The sequence below is a fragment of the Lygodium microphyllum genome, chromosome 22 (assembly GCF_053477565.2).
Source record: "Lygodium microphyllum isolate KBCC chromosome 22, Lygodium_microphyllum_v1.1.10, whole genome shotgun sequence".
NCBI classification, from domain to species: Eukaryota; Viridiplantae; Streptophyta; class Polypodiopsida; order Schizaeales; family Lygodiaceae; genus Lygodium; species Lygodium microphyllum.
Genome location: NC_141156.1, coordinates 55,903,718 through 55,924,156, shown reverse-complemented (window position 1 = coordinate 55,924,156; position 20,439 = coordinate 55,903,718). Strand labels below are relative to the sequence as shown.

The 20,439-nt window shown below is 42.6% G+C and overlaps 1 protein-coding gene across 1 annotated transcript in view; it reads right to left on the bottom strand.

The window, feature by feature from the left end:
• Positions 1-20,439, bottom strand: part of LOC148017171 (uncharacterized) — an 84,099-nt gene that overhangs the window by 51,806 nt on the left and 11,854 nt on the right. The window contains exon 2 of the mRNA XM_087662580.1: positions 1,421-1,608. Coding sequence (XP_087518706.1) covers positions 1,421-1,608 — 188 coding nt within the window. The remainder of the gene's footprint in view (positions 1-1,420; positions 1,609-20,439) is intronic.

The window sequence follows — 20,439 nt, the reverse complement described above, 5'->3', positions numbered from 1 at the left end:
AGGTATCTGTGTCAGTACTTCACCCTTGGGCAGACCACCTCCCTAATGCTCTGTATCATGTTTCTGGCCCCTCTAATGCCACACCCCCTCTATCTCTATGACTCGGCTGGTAGTCCTAGAAAGACGAAACACTTCTCCACTATAGAAGCAAACTACAAAGAGAAGTTCTCCCAAGATAAGTGCCTTTTCTCTATAATGGGGTGGCCTCTCTCTGTCCTCAATAACGGATTAAAAAGAAGAGGTGGTCCCATCTTCCCTTTAAATATGGCTGGGGCAATCTGATGAAGCCCTACAAACACTGATCCCCAAGCCTAAATAATGGCATCAACAAATCTAACCTCAAGTCTTTTCACAAGCCTTGTAGCTCGTATCTGCTAAAAAATCCAATGAATGCTGGGCTGCCAAGGTCCTCCATCAACCGAACAATAGATCTAATCTCTACAATGGTAACTGCTTCCATGGCTCCTCGCCTAGAAAAAGGCCCCTCACAATCAACTTTACCAACCATGCTCTATCTTGACTATCTAGGTCTATGATCCCAGACTACTCCTAGATCTACATTAAAGGATAACATCACATTCTAATTTATCCCTTGCTAGACTTTCGTATCCACCTGACCAAATGAAATTCCTAATGCAGCACTCCACTTGGCCGGTATAAAACAACCTCAAGGAAGCCCAACAAGAGGCAATATATAACATGGCGGTAAAAAAAACTTGGTTAGCCACCCCTACTAGAGAAAGTCTCATCATACCCAATGTATGAGCTTCTACTTGATGTTCAAGCGTAAGGATGATAGCTGCTACTTTGAGGTATATTGATGCCCAGATGACTTGCTGAGGTGTCTTGGGAGACACAAGTAAAACTTTCATCAGGTCTTCAATTGGCTACTAAGTGTAATAAAGCTAAAATCCATAGGACTTGTGCCAGTTGATAAGAGCTCTTGAGGCTACACAAAAAGTCTCCATGGCAACTACAAAGACTCCCCTCATCACCCCATATACACAATTGTTTCATTTGCAATTTTATATCCAAAAGCTCCTCAAACTGTGGGATGGGGAGCCTAACATGGAGTTGTTCCTTGTAGCCAAAACTTATAATCATGAAACCATGAAACACTTTACAATGTCTTCACCATTCCACCAAAGTCGTGACAACTTACAAATTTTAAGTATTCTATTAGAACAAAGCATCAAGTATATGTGACTATTTAAAACAAATATCCTATAATTGTGATTCTGTAATGAAAATGCAATAAATGACTAGGTTATGTACTATATGTACCGAAGATTCTATCATGCTGCTTGACCATATCCAGTTCACCCTTACTCATTTATAAGCTCCCTATGGAAGCAAAACCAACAAGCTTCACAAAATAAACAACACAAAGCAATGTTTTTGAAAGGTTTAGAGAGCTTGCCATGTTCTTGAACAATCTTATTCAAATCAAGAAGCACTTGCTCTATGCCAAAGCATTCATTATTTGATCCCATAAGCTTTGATATGTGTGACTTGAAACTTTGAATCCATGTTTCTCTTTTTGTGATCAAATGTCTCCTAAAATAAATTGGGTACTCCTCACCTGAAGGGATCCTAGCATAATACAGCCTAAAACAAAGATAGAATTATTTTAGTGTGAAAGAAGAAAATCATTCAACTACTTTTTCAAAGTATGACTACATTCTAACAAGATGCTACAATGTGGATTAAACATCTTCACATAGCAATGTAAGTTTGTGACACACCAAAAAGAAAAGAAATCCATGATTCATGATGTGACAAAGCAATCAAACAAGACAAAAACGTCAATAATAATCTTCTTCCTCAAAGCTCGGATGAGATTCTAGCAATGTTTTCATGTGGTTTTCATAACAACCTCCTCCTTTAAATCTAAAGCTTTCACTTTGCCTTAAAAAAGTGCTCTATTTGTTCACTTCACTTGTGCTTCCATCATAATATGCCTTCTACAAGTAACAATGCGGCATCTTAGGTTGTTTTCTTAGTTGTCCGCTAGGTTTCAATTTATTGTGCCTTTTATTTGTGGACCAAAAAGCCATCTATACTTAGTTTGTTGTGCCTTTTATTTGAAGGCCAAAATGCCATTTTGTACGAACATCTCTTTGCGGCCACATCTTATTACAATTTTTTATAGCCGACCTTTAGTCATTTATAAATCTTATGATCTATCACATTTGTTGAAAGCTGCAAAACATCATCAAGTTGGTAAAATCTTTGTCAAGGTAGATCAAGTTGGTAAAACCTTTGCTAAGATGTAAAGTCACATCATTTCACCCTCCATTTTATGCGAGGATAGCCTAGCAATGGTACACCTACACCATAGAACAAGGCACAATCCAATGTGGACTTGACATAGCACAATGTGCACCACACTGCATCCAAACGTGGCTTCTGTAGTAGCTACATAGACTGACTCTCCAACACAACTGTGTAGTTTAGGTTTGGCCTAGTCATCGTCAAATAGATAAGCTTACCCGCAATCTTCCAATACATAGTGACACCCTCAATCATCACCCTAATGTGCACTAAGCTTAGCATCAACATCCAAAGGTATAGAAATAAGCTTGCAATCAACCATACTATACTTCTTCAACATGTCCAACGCATATTGTCTTTGTGACAACCATACAACTCTCGAGTCTTGATTATCTCTATGCTAAGAAAATAACGCAACTCTCCCAAATCCTTCATCTCAAATTCAACTTTAAGGAGCCCTTTCACATTGTCAATCTCTGACTCAGTGTCACCCACAATGATCAAATCACCCACATATATAGTAATGATTGTCAAAAGAATGGGGAAGAAGAGATAGACAAAGACATGGAGCTAAAACTGAGAGAGCGGTGTACTCTCAAACCTTCTTTATTCCATTGTACTAACTAAGTAACAATAGTATAAAGAGCTAGGTCTATCAAAACGGACCATAGTAAACTAGCTATAGTTAACCTACCCAACTTATTGAATGTATACACACGTCTAGTCCAACTAGGCTATAATTGTCTAGTGTCAATTATAAGTACTGCTGAGCTTGAATCTCAACACTTCCCCTCAAGCTCAAGCTAATTGGTTTACTCCAAGTAGCTCCCTGAAGTGAACAAACTTATCTCTACCAAGTGATTTGGTAAAGATGTCAACTACTTGGTGTTGAGCTAAAATACACTTTATAACTGCTTAGCAATTTTTAAACAGTCCCAAAACACACTTAATTAACGAAAAAATGAAAATTTAGTGCACGATTTAAGAAAGTTTCAGTGATCCCCCAAAACCTTAATTTTTTGAGGCACCCTTCAACATCTATAAATAGACAAGCTGCCCACCATTCAGCCTTATCCTTTAGTGCAAGTTTCTCACTCTACCGTGTAAATTTCAGCCATTAGCCACCTACCATCTACTGTCTAGCCGTCACCAATTGCAGCCCATCACTATCCAACCCTAGGCAGCTTGTTTTCAGTCATCGCCCTGCTGTTTGGAAATCTCCATCTATTGTGTCATCATAGCACCTCATTAGCCTACGTTTTTAGCATCTAGTACCAAGCAACAAGCTGCTGCCATCTCTCCCACCAAGCGAGTGCTGCAGTACCTATGTTTTTGCTATCCAATAGAGTGATCACGTTTGGTGTTTTCCACACTCTGACACTCCGACTAGTGGTCACAGCACTTGGAATCTGTCTTCAATGGACATCAGTCTCCGACACTGCATTGCTTTGCCCTTGGGCATTCTATACACTCTTACATTCATTTACAGCATTCATTCACTTAAGAGTTTCTTCTCTCTATGTTTGAGTTTTGAGTTTTGAGTTTTTGTGTTTTGTATTTCGCGTTTAGGGTTTGAGTTTTGCTTATCTCTGTTTGAGCCTTTGTATTTCAATCTTGGTTATATATGCTGTGTTTTCTCAGTATAAACCCTAGCATATCTTCACATGGTATTAGAGCCAGTGGTCTTCTAAAGATATCCTGCAATGATTGTGGAGGCTAGTCTTTGTGCGAGACTCACACACAACTCTATTTTGACTCAAAATGTCTCAAGCACCTTCTTCTTCGAATCCTATGATGCCCTATCAAGCTTCTCTATCATTGGAGGCTTTGAGAAGGCATTATGATCTCAAGGAGAAGGTAGACACACCTTCACCTTTACCATCTCCTTCTTCTTGTCTTAGTCATCTTACAAATGAAGAGTTTAACAAGTGCTTATGCATCATGTAATTCGGTTTATACTCCTCCAAGAAGTGCTACTACTCCGTTTGGACCAATTGGTGAGACTGGCCATCTCTCTAATCTTGGAGGGACCACGACATGCGGCACCTCTAACGATCCATCTCCTCCATCACACCTAGGCCCTATGCCAGGTTCGTATAATCCTTTTGAGTCATATGAGCCAAAACCCTCTTGTTTCTCTTTTTAGTGTGCGGGAGCTGAATGATTTTCAATATGTTAACTTTAATGGAGAAGGCTCTTGAAGCAGATACCCTTCATCAAGTATATCTCTACCATCTATTTCATTTGACCAAGTAAACCACACTTCTCAACTCCCTTCCATCCCACCACTATCTTCTCCACATTATGATCTACTCACATCTTCATTCCAAAATCTTGGATTACATTCCAATTCTGCTCAAAGGACACTAGGGGTTGGATCTTAGATCTCCGCTCCTAACACCTTCTCATTCTCCCTCCCACACATCTACCTACCCTCCATTCACTCCACCTCTTGTGCATCATTAGGGAAAATGCCACCCTTTAACATTGTACCTTCCACCTACTCCCACATTACCCCATCCTTTCACTCTGGGAGGAAAGTGATGCACATCCCCCTCACTACCCTCAGAAACTCAGAAACCCCCCACACGACCTTTCAGACGCAAGGATATCCATCCTCTGCTTATGGACTGTCGTCACACATCCCTTAGGTCACTCCTACAAAAGGATTTCCATCCACTATTCCCTGTGCCCTATCCCTCCACCTTGGGCTCCACAAGCAATTACCATGCCTATACCCAATCCGCCCTTGAGCTTCAGGAGTTTTCCATTAAGAAAGAGGATAATTTGAAAGTCAAGTTGGCTGAATATCAGCAGTTACTCGTTGAGTTTGCTACTACTGGCTCCCAAAAGTTAGACAACAATCAGATCACGTTCTTCTTCAAGAAGTTGCCCAACAAATACTTCCATTTTATCCAACATATTATCTCACTACCTAGATTACCAACCTTCTATGAGTTGGAGTATCAATTCTTGCATTATGCAAGACTTCATGATCTAGTCCACAAGCAGTCCTCCACACACTTCCATTCAAAGGGGTGAGGGTTGGTTGTCTCTTCTTTGGAAGAAAAAAACATCAACAGTGGCAAGAACTCGCAAGATGCGAAGGCAACCCAAAACAAGGGTGACACCACTTCCTCCAACGAAAACAAAGAAACACAACCCCTTTGGCAACAAATTCCCAAGAAAAATAGGTTTTGCACACACTATCAAAGGTTGGGCCATGTGGACTATCAAGCATCGCGTGGTGGGGGAACTTGCTCAAGATGCTGCACCGAACACACAGAATACACAAGGAGAAGCTCACTCAAGAGACAAGAAGAGAGATGGAGGCCAAAACGTTTTCTTGCTGGTTTTTTCTTCTTCTTCCACACTCTTTACAATGTACACAAAATATAGATAAGATACAACATAAAGGAAAGTGGCCTACTAAGTCAAACAATGCATAACTGACTACACTAGTCGACTGGCACTATAACTATGCCAGCTGTAAATAGGTGTAACAACCTGAATATAATAAATAATGAGTCAGTGGCCATGTGAGAGTCATAATGACCACCGACGTGCTAAGTATAGACGTGTGGACCCATCTAACCAAATGGTCCATCATCAATGTCCGCATGTGTTGAGCTTGTCATCTCAACATGGACAAGGAGTGTCATACCAAGGCCCAAGGTCGAAAACCACCACAAACTGCTGCAACTGCCTCCACTTCAATTGGCCAATCCAATGGGGCTACGCCTTCTGCTATTGCATCCTTTGCTCCATGTGCCTCAACAGCTACTGGATAGGTGGCACACAAACAATCTTAGCAACCGATCTCCTTCACAACACTCGAAGGATTGGCTGATTGGATTGCTAGTGACTCGCATATTGCACTTTACACATCCATTTCTAGGATATCCACTACACACTCTAGGACCATTTCCCTACCTCATCATATGCGATGGCGGCCATACACTTAGCCTTTCTCTTTTTAGACTTCCGTTGCATACTTACATACTCATTGCATTGCACTTAGCTTTGTTTTCTCTTATTTTATTTTTAGTTTTGTTTTTTGGAGCATCTCACTATTCATAAATGTGCTTGCAAATTTTGATCTCTTTTGCAAGGCTTTGTATTTTAGTCTAAGGCTAACATGCAAACTTGCACCAATCCTTTCTAAATTGGGAACAAGAGATGTGCGTCATTTCTTTCATGGTTCCATCTACTTGGAGTTTTGCTCTTCTACTAGCATGGAGGCTTCCTGAAACCAACCTTCCTTCTATGGATGGGTGGTAAATCCTTGATTACAACTTAATTACAGCAACAAACAATAAATGCAAATCTGAAAATACAAATTTACCTATTGATCTTGGACAATGCACACCCGATTGGCCCCAAAATTGACGCTCTTTCGGTATTTCTTTAGCTTTATTGAAGAAGAAGTTGATTTACAATGGGATTCTCCTGATCCCCTTCACAATCCATACTCCCCTTGCTGTCCAAAGTAACCAGCAAGTTTTCAATCTGATTTGTCCCTTGATTCGAGCACTTAATTGGCCTTCACCCACTTCATAAACGATGGAAATGCCCCAAATTCAATGGTTGGCTAGTCCTCCACCTGAATTTAGCTGAAATTCACCTTCAGCCCTGAAAATTCCAAGTCTTGGAGCTTCCAATTTCTAGCACGCGTCCCGAGGCTACTACTTATCCCTAATTTTTGCTGTAAATTAGGGTTTACAGTAGAGAATTTTGCAATTTCTCAACCTCGAAGGGTCCAAATGTTGAGATCTTCAGAGCAAGGCTGTGAAATGGCTTGGAGATGAGAGAGAAAATCCAAAGTTTTGTCGCAAAGAATGACTGAAAATCAGTCAAATGTAGATGCTTCCCTACCACAACAGCATTAGATGCTGTCACCTACAGCTGAGACATCCAAATCAACTGTCACCTTGTACCTGGATGCAATTGCCCACCTGTGGAGGGTCTAAATCTGCAATCGCCTCCTCAAAACCCACTAGTGGCTGGCTGCAATGGCTGAAAATGGGCTGGCCATGGCTGCTCACTGCTCTCCCACATTTGCTACAGCAAGAATGATCTTATTTTTCCTCTTCTTCAGCCTTTTGTCAGCCTGTATAGACAAGTTTGCCAAGTGGTAGCCTTTCCAAATGGTTTTTCCAACATTATCCATCATTAAATATTAAATTTCAGCCTTTAATTACCGAAAATTAATCTAATAATTATTTCGATGCCCAAAAAAATAATCTAAGTGGCCAATAATTAAACTGGCTAGGCATCTTTCACTCCCGAGTCTCTCTATGCCATCTTTGACCATTAGATCAACGTTAGGTACCATTAAACACCACATCTCTAGTGTCACCAACTAACACTTATGGCCAAATGAATGACCTAGGCCAACAATCGATACCAAATACCACCAAGTACATGTGCAACATAACTTATAGCAACTTTTGCCTTTAACATCCCGTGATTTTCTTAGATCCCGGATTCGTAAATTTACTCTAACCCCAATTGCATCTCATATGTGCAACATTTACTAAATCATGTGATTAAAAAATTAATCCACATGTTAAGTGAGGTTTCAAAAATACATGTCCTTATGACACTTCCCCTCCCAAGGTGGTTCATGCAGCATCTCTTTGGATACTATCATGCCGGTGACTTCTATCATTGCTTTTCCAATAGGAATACTTTATCATTTTCATCCACATGGTTCTCAACACCACATGAAGACTGACATCCCCAGTCTCCTCTTCTTTCGGCATCGACATCAAGGTTGAGAGGGATTTCTATTCTTCTTGGTATTCTACAAGTTTTGACATTTGTCTTCGACATCGGCCTTGCCCCCCCCCCCCCCCCCCCCGTTGTACCTTCCCCTATGCATTGCATGATTTCAACATATTTGTACTAGGGTGTTTAGGCAAGTGAACAATTTCCCTACAAGGGATACTGTCTAAGTGGCATTCTTCAACATGTAGCATACTATGTATCCCATTGTACAGAGCACCACTAGACGGATCCTAAACTGTTTCCACCGATAGATTACACCACGATTCTTCTTCACATGATACTTCATCACCTTCTCCTCATCATCTACATCCTCGAGTGGTTGGTTAACCTTGTACTATTTTGTGATGTGTTGGATGTCCCATCTCTACTCCTGTCTTCTTGGTCACTGTTATTAATTGACCACCACCCCTAAAATTAACTTTCCACCACCAAATCAAAAAAAAAAAAAAAGTCCAACACGGTCCTATCCGCATTTGTAGGGCTTGGTAGGCCACTAGTGGGCAGTCGACGAGCACCCTTTGTCCGATGTCCTATCCTCTTTGGGGTGACTACTTGGACTCCCTTGGTAAGATAACCATCGCCTATGTAGTCTTGGTTGACCAATGGGCAGCCAATGTGCAGACACTTGGGGTACACATTGCAAGCCTTCCCTTTTAGGCTCAATTCTGGGCCTGAGAGAAGGTGTTGAGCTATAGCATGCTTTACAGCTGATTAGCAATCTTTAAAGAGCCCCAAAACATACTAAATCAATGAAAAACGCAAATTTGGTACACAGTTCGAGAGAGTTTCAATGGACCCCCAACATCCTAACTTTTTAAGACACCCTTTAATATCTATAAATAGATAAGCTGCCCACCATTCAACCTTATCCTTTAGTGCAAGTTTCTCTCTCTACCGTATAAATTTCAACCGTCAACCACTTACCATCTGTTGTCTAGTCATCACCAACTATAGCCCATTACTATCCAGTCCTAGGCAACCTGTTTTCAGCCATCGCCTTGCTATTTGGAGGTCTCCATCTGCTACGTCATCAGAGCACCTCATCAATCTACGTTTTCAACATCTGGTGCTAGGCGACTAGCTGCTGCCATCTCTCCCACCAAGTGACTGCTGCCATACCTGCGTTTTTGCTATCCAACAGGCCATCTACATTAGCAAACACGTCTCCTGATATGGCCTCACTTTTCCCAACACTCTGATGATCAGGGTTCAGTGTTTTCCGCACTCCAACTAGTGGTCACAACACTTGGGATCCGTCTCCCGTGGACGTTACTCTCTTTGACACTGCATTGCTCTACCCTTGGGCATTTTGTAGACCCTTACATTGATTTACAGCATTCATTCACTTCAGAGTTTCCTCTCTCTGTGTTTGAGTTTTGAGTTTTTGTGTTTTGTGTTTCGCATTTAGGGTTTGAGTTTTACTTGTCTCTGTCTAAGTCTTTGTGTTTCAATCTTAGTCATACATGTTGTGTTTCCTCAATGCAAACCCTAGCATATCTACACCTGGCCTTCAATCTTCACATAAAGTAGATCAATTTGTCCTACAAGTACCATTTCCCTTATGAAATAATAATGACCTTCTATGTGCTTGGGTTACTAGCCAATAGCACACTAGTCATGTTGTCACAATGCAATGTGACTTTCCTGTCCAATTGTATATCCAAGTCATGTGGCAATTTCTTAAGCCAAATTGCTTCACATGCAAATAAGATTGCACCTCTACTTTCTGCCTCTATGCTAGAAAGAGCAACAATAGACAGCTTTTTACCGCTCCACCTGATCATACTACTACCTAGACTGAAAGCATAACCACGGGTAGACCTTCTATGATAGGTATGACTAGCCCAATCCACATCTATATAACCTATCAGATCAAGTGGCTTTCCATGCTCACAAAATAGCCCATAATCAAAAGTACATTTCATGTACCGCATAGTCCTCCTAACTGCATTTAAATGTGGTTTATCGGGCTTTAGCGTAAACTAGCTAATCAATCCCACTAAATAACTAAAGTCAAGACGAGTGATAGTAAGATAGATTAGGCTGCCCACCATTTGTCTATGCATAGTGACATTCTCTATCTCATTTTCAACATCAACTACAAGTTTGACATTCTAATCTAGTGGTGTTTCCATGGGCTTACAATCCATCATCCCATATTTCAGCACCGTATCGTGAGCATGCTATTTTTGTAGCAGCCAGATTCCTTAAAGTGTAGACACAACCTCAATCCCAAGAAAATATTTCAACTCTCCCAAATCTTTCACCTTAAACTCAGCCTGTAATATGGATTTAATTTCAGTAATACCATGGTCACCATCTCCAATAATGATCAAATCTGTTAGAGCTCAGCTAAGAGTGACAAAAGTTGGAGAGGAGTGAGCGTGAGAGTGTGACAGCTAGAGAGAGAGAGAGTAGAGTGAAAGTACAATTCGATATGAGTGTACCAACAATGTGTTGATACACAAAGAATAAAATGTATTTATACTTAGGGAACGTAAGGGTGCATTCACATGTACAGCTAAATAATATATGTACTATAGACAAAAGGTTAAACGGGGCCTTTATTCCAACAACCTCCCACTTAAAGGTCCGAAGTGAACCTCTAACCAACTCCCACTAGTCGTATGCAATGCTCGTGCTGAGCTTTGATTAGACTTTTAGTGAGAACGTCTGCAGGGTTATCCTGTGTTTGATCTTGGTCAATGCTCATGCTGAGCTTTGCTTAGACTTTTAGTGAGAACATCTGCAGGGTTGCTTCATGGGTGTGTGTAAACTCATGAGATAGCATAAAAGTGTCAAACTTTTTGTACCACTGTCATGGTGCTTGCTTCAGCCCATATAGGCTGCGTTTTAGTTTACACACCATCTGCTCTTTTCTAGGAACTACAAAACCCTCGGGCTGTTTCATGTAGATTTCCTCATCAATGTCACCATGCAAGAAAGTTGTTTTTACATCCATTTGATACAGCTCTAAGTCCAATACAGCAGTGAGAGCAAAAAGTACAAGTAGAGTGGTCATCTTCACAACAAGTGAGAAGACCTCTTGGAAGTCAATCCCTTCCTTTTATGCATACCCTTTGGCAGCTAGTCTTGCCTTGTACTTGGGTTTCCCATCAATTGTCTTTACTTTGTACACCCATTTGTTTGGAAGTGGCTTCCTTCTCTCGGGCAATGACACAAAATCCCAAGTATCATTTGCATATAGAGATTTAATCTCTTCCTGCATAGCTAGCTCCCACTTACTGCTGAATTCACATGACTTGGCCTCTTTGTATGTAAGAGGCTCACCCTCATCTGTAAGCATCACATAATGCAAGGAGGGGTCAAACCTATGTGGTTGCCCTCTTATGCTTGTAAACCTGCGTACCCAATGATCAACATTTTCAAAAATTTGATCTATAACTGAAGGTATATTATTTTCAGCATTTATTGGCTGCTGTAAGCCATTTTCAGCATGTTGTTCATGCTGTACAACACCTTCATTTTCATTACCAGCACCTCCATTTTCATAATCAGCAAGTCTATCTTGCTGTCCATAACCTTCTTGTGCTCCTATTTGCTGTCCGTTATCATCTGGCTCAAAAATAGCCGGCTGATCATCAGTTTCAGCCTGTGGTACAGCACCATGAGGCTCATTTTCTGAAAAGTAATAGGTGGCTGCAAACTCTGAAATTTGACCTTTTTCATATCTTCATTTGAGGCTAAAGTAACTTTCAGCAATTTTGCCTCATTAAACACAACATTACGGCTGCAAATAATTTTCTTGGACTGAGGTAACCACACTCTGTAGCCAAATTCACCCTATCACCATAGCCCATGAATATGCCTTTGGTGGATTTTGGGTCTAGTTTGTTCCTCAACTCATCTTTAACATGCATAAAAGCATCACAGCCAAATATGCGTAAATGATCATATGAGGCCGATCTGCCAAACCAAACCTCCTCAAGGATGCCATTATTTAAGGTCTTGTTTGGAGAGCGGTTGCAAATGTGAACCACGGTTTTGAGTGCCTCTCCCCAAAATTCATAAGGGAGATTAGCACTGGACAACATGTCCCATAATATCTTTCAACCACCCCATTTGAAGAAGGGTTGTAAGGGGCTGTAAGCTCCCTCTTAATTCCACGCAAGTCACAAAAGGACTTGAATTCAATAGATGTGAACTCACCCCCATTATTAGTTCTCAAGCATTTCAGCTTTTTACCTGTTTGAGTGGTCACAAATGCATGAAAAGTTTTAAAAACAGCAAACACTTCACTTTTCTTTTTCAATAGGTATAACTAAATCCTTTTGGAACAATCATCTACAAAGGAGATAAAATATGCAACACCACCCAATGATTTTACGAGCATACTACATACATCAAAATGCACTAAGTCCAAGACATTGGACTTACGAGAGACACCAGAGTAAAAGGAATTTTTTATTTGCTTTCCAAACTGACACTCATTACAAAAGTCAAGTTTAGAGCCTTTTTCATCAATCCTCTTTAGAGAGGTAAGGACATCAAGTCCTTTTTGGCTCATATGGCCTAATCTCTTATGCTATAACTCCAAGTGGCTGCAAATTTCAGCAACTACAAGAAACTTGCCATTCAAGGCTTTACGGTGCAAACAATACAAAGTGCCCTTCTTGGTTTCTTTTGCAATCAACATGGAACCCTTTTTCACTTTCCATAAACCACCACCAAACGGAGTAGTGTAACCATGCAAGTCAAGCTAACCAACAGATAGTAAACTCTTTTTAATGCCAGATACATATCTGACATCTTTCAACACAAGCTCTTGCCCATTGTCTTAAGACAAGTGCATAGTGCCGATCCCATCAATGCTGCAAGCATGGTTATTTCCAAGAGACACCTTTCCATAATTGCATGCATTGAACATAGCAAAACACTCCAAGCAAGGAGTTACATGGAAAGAGGCACCAGACTCTACAATCCAAGTCTGAGTGACACCATCATCAACTGACAAAAGTGCATCAATCACATCAGCCTTGGTAATCTGCATATCCTGCATGTGATATACAAGGGCATGATAATCATCTGCACATAATACATCAGCCTCTATATCATCTAAAAGCTCCTCTATGACCACACTAGAGGCCACATTGGCCTTTTCCTTGCCTTTGACTACCTTAGATGCATCTGCCTTATCCTCCTTTTTCTTATCTCCTGCATTCTTCTTTCTCTCTTGTTCCTTCTTGTAATACCTGCAATCAAGTTTCTTGTGGCCCTTCCGACCACAATGATAGCAAGTAATGTCACTCTTTTCCTTTCCTTTACTCTTGCTCTTGTTTCTCTGTCTTGCATTTGCATTTTGCTTTTCAGCCCTGCCTCTTACATTATAAGCTGAGTTGCTGCCTTCCCCACTAGACATACATCTAATTTCTTCGTTCAAGATAAAACCCCTCACCCCATCATATGAGAGATTGGGTTTATTGCTAAGTGAAACCACCAAGGTCTCCCAAGAGTCAAGCAGTGTCATGATCAAAAAGATTGCCCTCAACTTATCATCAAAGTCCAAATTTGCATCCTTGAGCTGATTTAAAATGCCTATAAATACACTTAAGTGCTCAACTGCACGCTTTGACTCATGCAGTCGCATATTCACCAGCTTGCGTATTTGATGCACCTGATTAACAGGTATCATGATCTCATAGATAGTTTTTAACTTCTCCCATATTGCATAACATGTATCTAAACCCTTAATGTCAATCAAGATGTCATCACTGACACCCATCTTAATGTAAGCCACAGCCTTTTTGTTTACTCTGCCCCAATCTGCATCAGACATTAGTGCAGGTTTATCTTCCTGCAAAGCATCCTCACAATCCTTTAGGAACTGAACAAAATGCCTTGCATACGGTCTTTCCAAAGGTCAAAGCCATGACCATCAAACCGTTTGATTGAAATGCAAAAGCACAAGCTGAACCAGCAAACATACTATTGTTCTTCCTCAACCAAGAATAAATCTCTGCTATTTGTACATGAACCAGCCACCACACGGGCAAAAATGCAGAAATTTACCAAATTCTACACAAACCCCCAAAATTTCAAGTCTGAAATTGCATAAATGTCAGCCAATCTGACCCAATCGAACAAAATTTTGTCAATACATGAAAAGCCCCAAATTTCTGGGACCAATGTCAATAAATTTTACTCAAAAGAGCAAAATTCTAACAAATTTGACAATATCCCCAATTTAATTGAGGTCACCACATGCAATGTCTGCAATTTCTGACATGAATATCTCTACTAGGCATGGATGAGGTCAAATCTAGGAAAAACCCCAAATTTTCGAGCTCAAATTTGCACAAATTTAAGATATGTGCTTCTAGCACGTGAACTCCCGCCAAACGTAAGTGGTAATTGAAAAGACTAAAGGAAACATTTTGATTTTTTTTTTTTAAACTAACGTGGGGGGTCCCTTGACCCGTCAGGCGGGTCGCGTGACTTGTATGCCAACGATCCAGCCATCACTGCCCGTTGCCGCGTACACCTGTTGAACGTCACACGGGCCTATTGCGCCGTCATGCCTGCTCGTTAGCTGATTCCATCAATTGTGGGCTGCGTCAGTGCCCCATTGGTCCGTTGTAGCCTGCCTGATCCTGACCCTATCTCCTGGCACCCGCCAGCTGCCTGCTGACATCCATGGACTGCCTATCGCCTGGCACTCGTCAGCTGGCTACTAACCTCTATGGATTGGGAGGCGTTGGGATTGCCCGCACAAAACCTTAAGCTGTGATACCAGTTGTTAGAGCTCAACTGAGAGTGACAGCAGTTCGAGAGGAGTGAGCGTGAGTGTGACAGCTGGAGAGAGAGAGAGAGAGAGAGAGAGAGAGAGCATAGTGAAAGTAGGATTCGATATGAGTGTACCAACAATGTGTTAGTACACAAAGAATAAAATGTATTTATACTTAGGGCACATAAGGGTGCATTCACGTGTACAACTAAATAATGTGCATACTATACATAGAAGGTTAAACGAGGCCTTTATCCCAACAAAATCATCCACATAAATCACCAAGAATACATAACCCTTCTTTGTCTTTTCTTGTAAACACATTATGGTCTGCATATCCCATCCGAAACCCAAGTTGTTGTAAATACATACTAATGCAAGCATTCCATGCTCTTGATGCCTGCTTTAATCCATACAACGCCTTTTCAGCCTATACACATGATTTGGGTAATCAAGGTGTACATAACCCTATAGAACAAGAACACAATGAATGATGGTGCCAATTGTCAGAATTGTTATACCTTAACCAAATCTCTATTCAGAAATGCATTCTTGACATCCATCTGCCAAAGCTTTCATCCCTTAGACGCTGCTAAAGCAATGACAGTTCTCTATTGTCAGAACTGTTATACCTTAACCAAATCTCTATTCAGAAATGCCAAAGCTTTCATCGCTTAGACGCTGCTAAAGCAATGACAGTTCTCATAGTTGCCATCTTTGCAACCAGGCTGAAAGTTTTCTCATAATCCAAACAATACTGCTACACATAACCCTTAGCAACCAACCGAGCTTTGTATCTTTCCAACGATCCATTTGCCTTGCATTTCACTTTGTAAACCCATTTAAAGCCAATGGGTGTTTTGCCTTCAAGCAAACTAACCAAATCCCACGTGTTGTTTAGGCCAATGCTACTTATTCCTCATCCATGGCAACATACTAATTTTCATCTCCAACTGCCTCACTAAACTTCGTAAACTCTTTATGACTCATCACTTTAGTCATGTAAGTAAAATGTCTAGCTGAGTACCAACTGTAAGTCAGTCTATCAACAAGTTTTCTAACCCTTTCTGACCTTCTTAACTGCAGTTCACTATGCGATTGCCTCTCATGAGGTAGTACATACTTGTTTTGCCTTACTCCAAGCATCATAACAAATGGTATACCCAATTCAATATCAAGACTATCACTACTAGATGACTCATACCATATATAAATGGACCAGTAACATTATCAAACATCTTCTCTTTGCCTTTCTCTAATCTCCCCCAATTCACTATCAAAACTATCACTACCAAGTGACTCATATCCAGATGTAAGCGGACCAATAACATCATTAAACATCTTCTCTTTGCCTTTATTTAATCTTCCTCTCACTGACATATCCGTGTTAGTGGACGTAAAACCATGACTACACAACTATCCTGTCCAAGGACTAACAATAGAAGACACGTCACCTATAGGTCCACCCACTGTAGTACTAGTAGAAGGATAATTTTCAGCATGAGTATGACTGACTGGTCCATCAAAAACCACTGCATTTTGACCATCATACCATGATGCCAACTTATCAAATACTACATCCCTGCTAATTAGTATCTCATAATTAGACGAATTATAGCACTTATAGCCTTTTCTATCCTATGCATAGCCAAAAAAGACACTCTTAACAACTTTCGGATCTAGCTTCTTCCTCTTCTCTGTGAGAATGCGCAACGGAAGAGGAAATACGAACACAGAGGAGAGGAGAGAAAGCAGAGAATGAAGGAAGAAAATCTGCACTGACTGAAATGAATGCTGAATACACTGAAATGGACTGATCAGTCCCTGCATGCAGCCCGAAGCGTCAGTAAGGGAATCAGATCAGGCTGATGACGATGGCAGCACCAAAGACGGAGGAGAAGGACGTCGGAGTGTGCACCTGCTGAAGAGAGATGATCAGCCAAGTGTGGGGGGCTGGCTATATATAGCCAAAAGAGCCCAAAACTGGCCGACCTGCCCCAGGGGGCCTAAAAATGGGCCGACTGCATTTAATGCAGTCCGACTGCATTAAATGCAGTCGCAAAATGCTGACGTGGCATATCTGGGGCCAAAAAATCCCGAAACAGGGGGACAATACCTCGCAAGTGTGGGCAGCCTGGGAAATACAGAAACTGCCCTAAAAATGCACACTGGACCCCGACAAATAAAGGGAATGCATAGAAATGCTAACTGACAGCCAGTCTAGACTGTGACTAGCCTCCTCCATCATAACACATGACAGACATGTCAGAGCTCCTAATGTCCTCGTCTGACTCAGACTGAGGCTCACAGGCAGGAGATGACAAGGCATGACAAACATGACTGCTAACACCCCCTCTCAGATCCTGGATGTGGCTGAAGGCCGAAGAAGAAATGGATCCTGGGGCGGCAAGATGAATGCCAATGTCGATGAAGTCCGTCGATGTAGACTGCCGCTGAAGGAGCTCCTCACGATCCTGGAAATCCCCCTCTAAAACACTAGGGGCCAGGGAATCCACAGCCGCATCACCGAGATTGTCCCCCTCTGAAAGGGATGGGGGGTACGAGGGAACCACCGGAGGAGAAGGTGGGGGATGGGAAGAAACCTGTGGAATAGAAGGTGCACAAGCGGAAACGGGTGTAGCAATAGACTGCCTCGGAGGACCCTGCATCAAAGAAGGGGAATGGAGCCTGTAAAGCCCGCTCTCCTGCCAACCTGTAGATAAGACAGCTCCTGTAAAAGAATCCTCAATAACAACGGCATGCTCGGTGAAGATCACTCGTGTGCCAAGCCTCGTAAGGCCATAAACTGAGAGGAGGGGAAGGCCCAAATCCGGAACATGTAGGGCCTGTGAAAAGGAGCTCGTAGGTCGGTCTGTAAACAAAGGCAATGTGCCAACACCACTAATAGGCACCGATAAAATGTCACCAACAATGACGGAACCCTCTGATGGACGGAGATCCTGTAACAAATCACCTCGGGGAGTCATATGACTCGAAGCACCACTGTCCACTAACCAAGGCTGCGCAGAAGACACTGCAGCCACGGAAGAAGGATCCTCCTCCAAAGCATGGATATGAAGGAACACTGACTCATGGGTAACAGCGGGCATAGAGGTAGAAGAAGGCTCCGATGTAGATCCACCCTTCGCTCCCGGACGAAGGTGAGGGTACTTCTTCCAGCAATCCTCCTCGGGATGTGTCCCTTTCCCACAGTGTGGGCACTTCGGTCTCTCTGAATCTAAGTCAGAGCCTGAAGAACTGTCCTTCGTCTTAGCCTTTGACTTCTTCTTCTTCTTCTTCTTCTGTCCTCCCGAACCTGCAACAAAGGCTCTAGTGGAGTCGGATCCACTAGCACTGACCTCTCTGAGTCGCTCGTCATGCTCCAAGACAAGCGGGGATAGCTCCTCCCATAGAAGCTTCTCACGGGTCCTCGATGTAAGAAGGCTGGTGTAGAAGACATCAAACCGAGGCGATGGCAGCTGAGTCAAAAGAATCATAGCCATGTCTTCAGAAGATATCGTCCGACCGAGGGATGCAAGCTCATCCCTCATATCCTGTAATCTGTTGATGTGGTCCTTCATGGAAGGACTATCATCAATAGCGAGCATCCGCAACTTCTTTTCGAGAGATATCCGGTGGGCAAACGTCTTCTGTTGATAGAGAGACGCTAGCTTCTGCCACACGTCCGCTGCAGTCTTCAACCTGTGAACATGAACAAGGACAGAATCCTGCAAATTCAGAAAGAGGAAAGATCTGGCTCTAGAATCGAGCCGATCCCAGAAGGCTACACGATCCATAGATGTCCCATCTGCGGGATCCACCTGAGGCCGGGGAATAGGAACAAAAACAAGCTCCCAAAGATCGAAGGAGTCCAAGATACACTCCACCTTGCAAGACCATAGAGAAAAGTTGGAGCCATCCAACCGGTCCTCTTTGGGCAGCTGAGGAAGTACGGGTACCTGTACAGGGGGTACCAAAGGCTGCATCTTCGGCCCACTGGAAGGGGATCGCCGAGATACATGAATAGAAGGGGGACGGGAAAGAGGAATAGACTCCGGACGACGGTCCTCGTGATAGAAATCACGCCTCCGTTCAGATGAATGTCGAGACAAAAGCTCATCATCTGAGTCATCAAAACCTGTAAACTGATGAGAAGACATCTTCCAATCTGCAAAACACCAAACACCAAAGAAAACTGTGCCGATGCCGAAGAATGACCACCACAAGGGTCACCAACCACCAAAAAAACCACCAAACTCCAGGAAATCAGGTCGCCTATCACCAGGAGGTGAAAACGCAGCTGTGTAGGGCACAAAATCCGGAGGGAAAGTTGCCAAGCACCAAAACGCAGCCAAGAAAAGAAGCGCCAACTGGAGATGAGCCGCCAGGAGGGAATACGACCACCTTGGATGCAAAACGCAGCCTGTAGTGGAGTCGCCCAGCTGAAGAGAAGGCCGCCCAGCTGAAAACGCAAGGAGACAGGGCTGGTTGATGACGTGGCAGCCTCTGGAAGGGGCTGATGCAGCAAACGCAAATATTCAGACCACCTATGCAGCAAACGCAAATATTCAGACCACCTGGAGGGGCCGCCTGGCTGTTGGAGAGAAGGGGGGCAGCAACAGATGATAGGTGTGGTCTCTCTCCAGTCGATGAAGACCTCCGTGCTCTCAGTTTGGCAATGATACCATGCGAGAGTGCGCAACGGAAGAGGAAATACGAACACAGAGGAGAGGAGAGAAAGCAAAGAATGAAGGAAGAAAATCTGCACTGACTGAAATGAATGCTGAATACACTGAAATGGACTGATCAGTCCCTGCACGCAGCCCGAAGCGTCAGTAAGGGAATCAGATCAGGCTGATGACGATGGTAGCACCAAAGACGGAGGAGAAGGACGTCGGAGTGTGCACCTGCTGAAGAGAGATGATCAGCCAAGTGTGGGGGGCTGGCTATATATAGCCAAAAGAGCCCAAAATTGGCCGACCTGCCCCAGAGGCCCTAAAAATGGGCCGACTGCATTTAATGCAGTCCGACTGCATTAAATGCAGTCGCAACATGCTGACGTGGCATATCTGGGGCCAAAAAATCCCGAAACAGGGGGACAATACCTGGCAGGTGTGGGCAGCCTGGGAAATACAGAAACTGCCCTAAAAATGCACACTGGACTCCGACAAATAAAGGGAATGCATAGAAATGCTAACTGACAGCCAGTCTAGACTGTGACTAGCCTCCTCCGTCATAACACATGACAAACATGTCAGAGCTCCTAATGTCCTCGTCTGACTCAGACTGAGGCTCACAGGCAGGAGATGACAAGGCATGACAAACATGACTGCTAACATTCTCATCAAGCACATGTACATAAGCAATGCAGCCAAAGACTTTAAGATGGCTGATATCCAACTTGTGACCATACAATTTCTCGTACGGTGTAAGATCATAAATGCCAACTGGACATATTCTGTTCAAGACAAATACTGTAGTTACAACTACTTCAACCCAATAACCATTTGGCAAATTCTTTTCATTGAGCATGGCCCTTGCAGGTTCCATAAGCACCCGATTTTTTCTCCCCGCTACACCATTCTATTGTGGTGTATAACTATAGGTAAGCTATCTTTTAATGCCATACT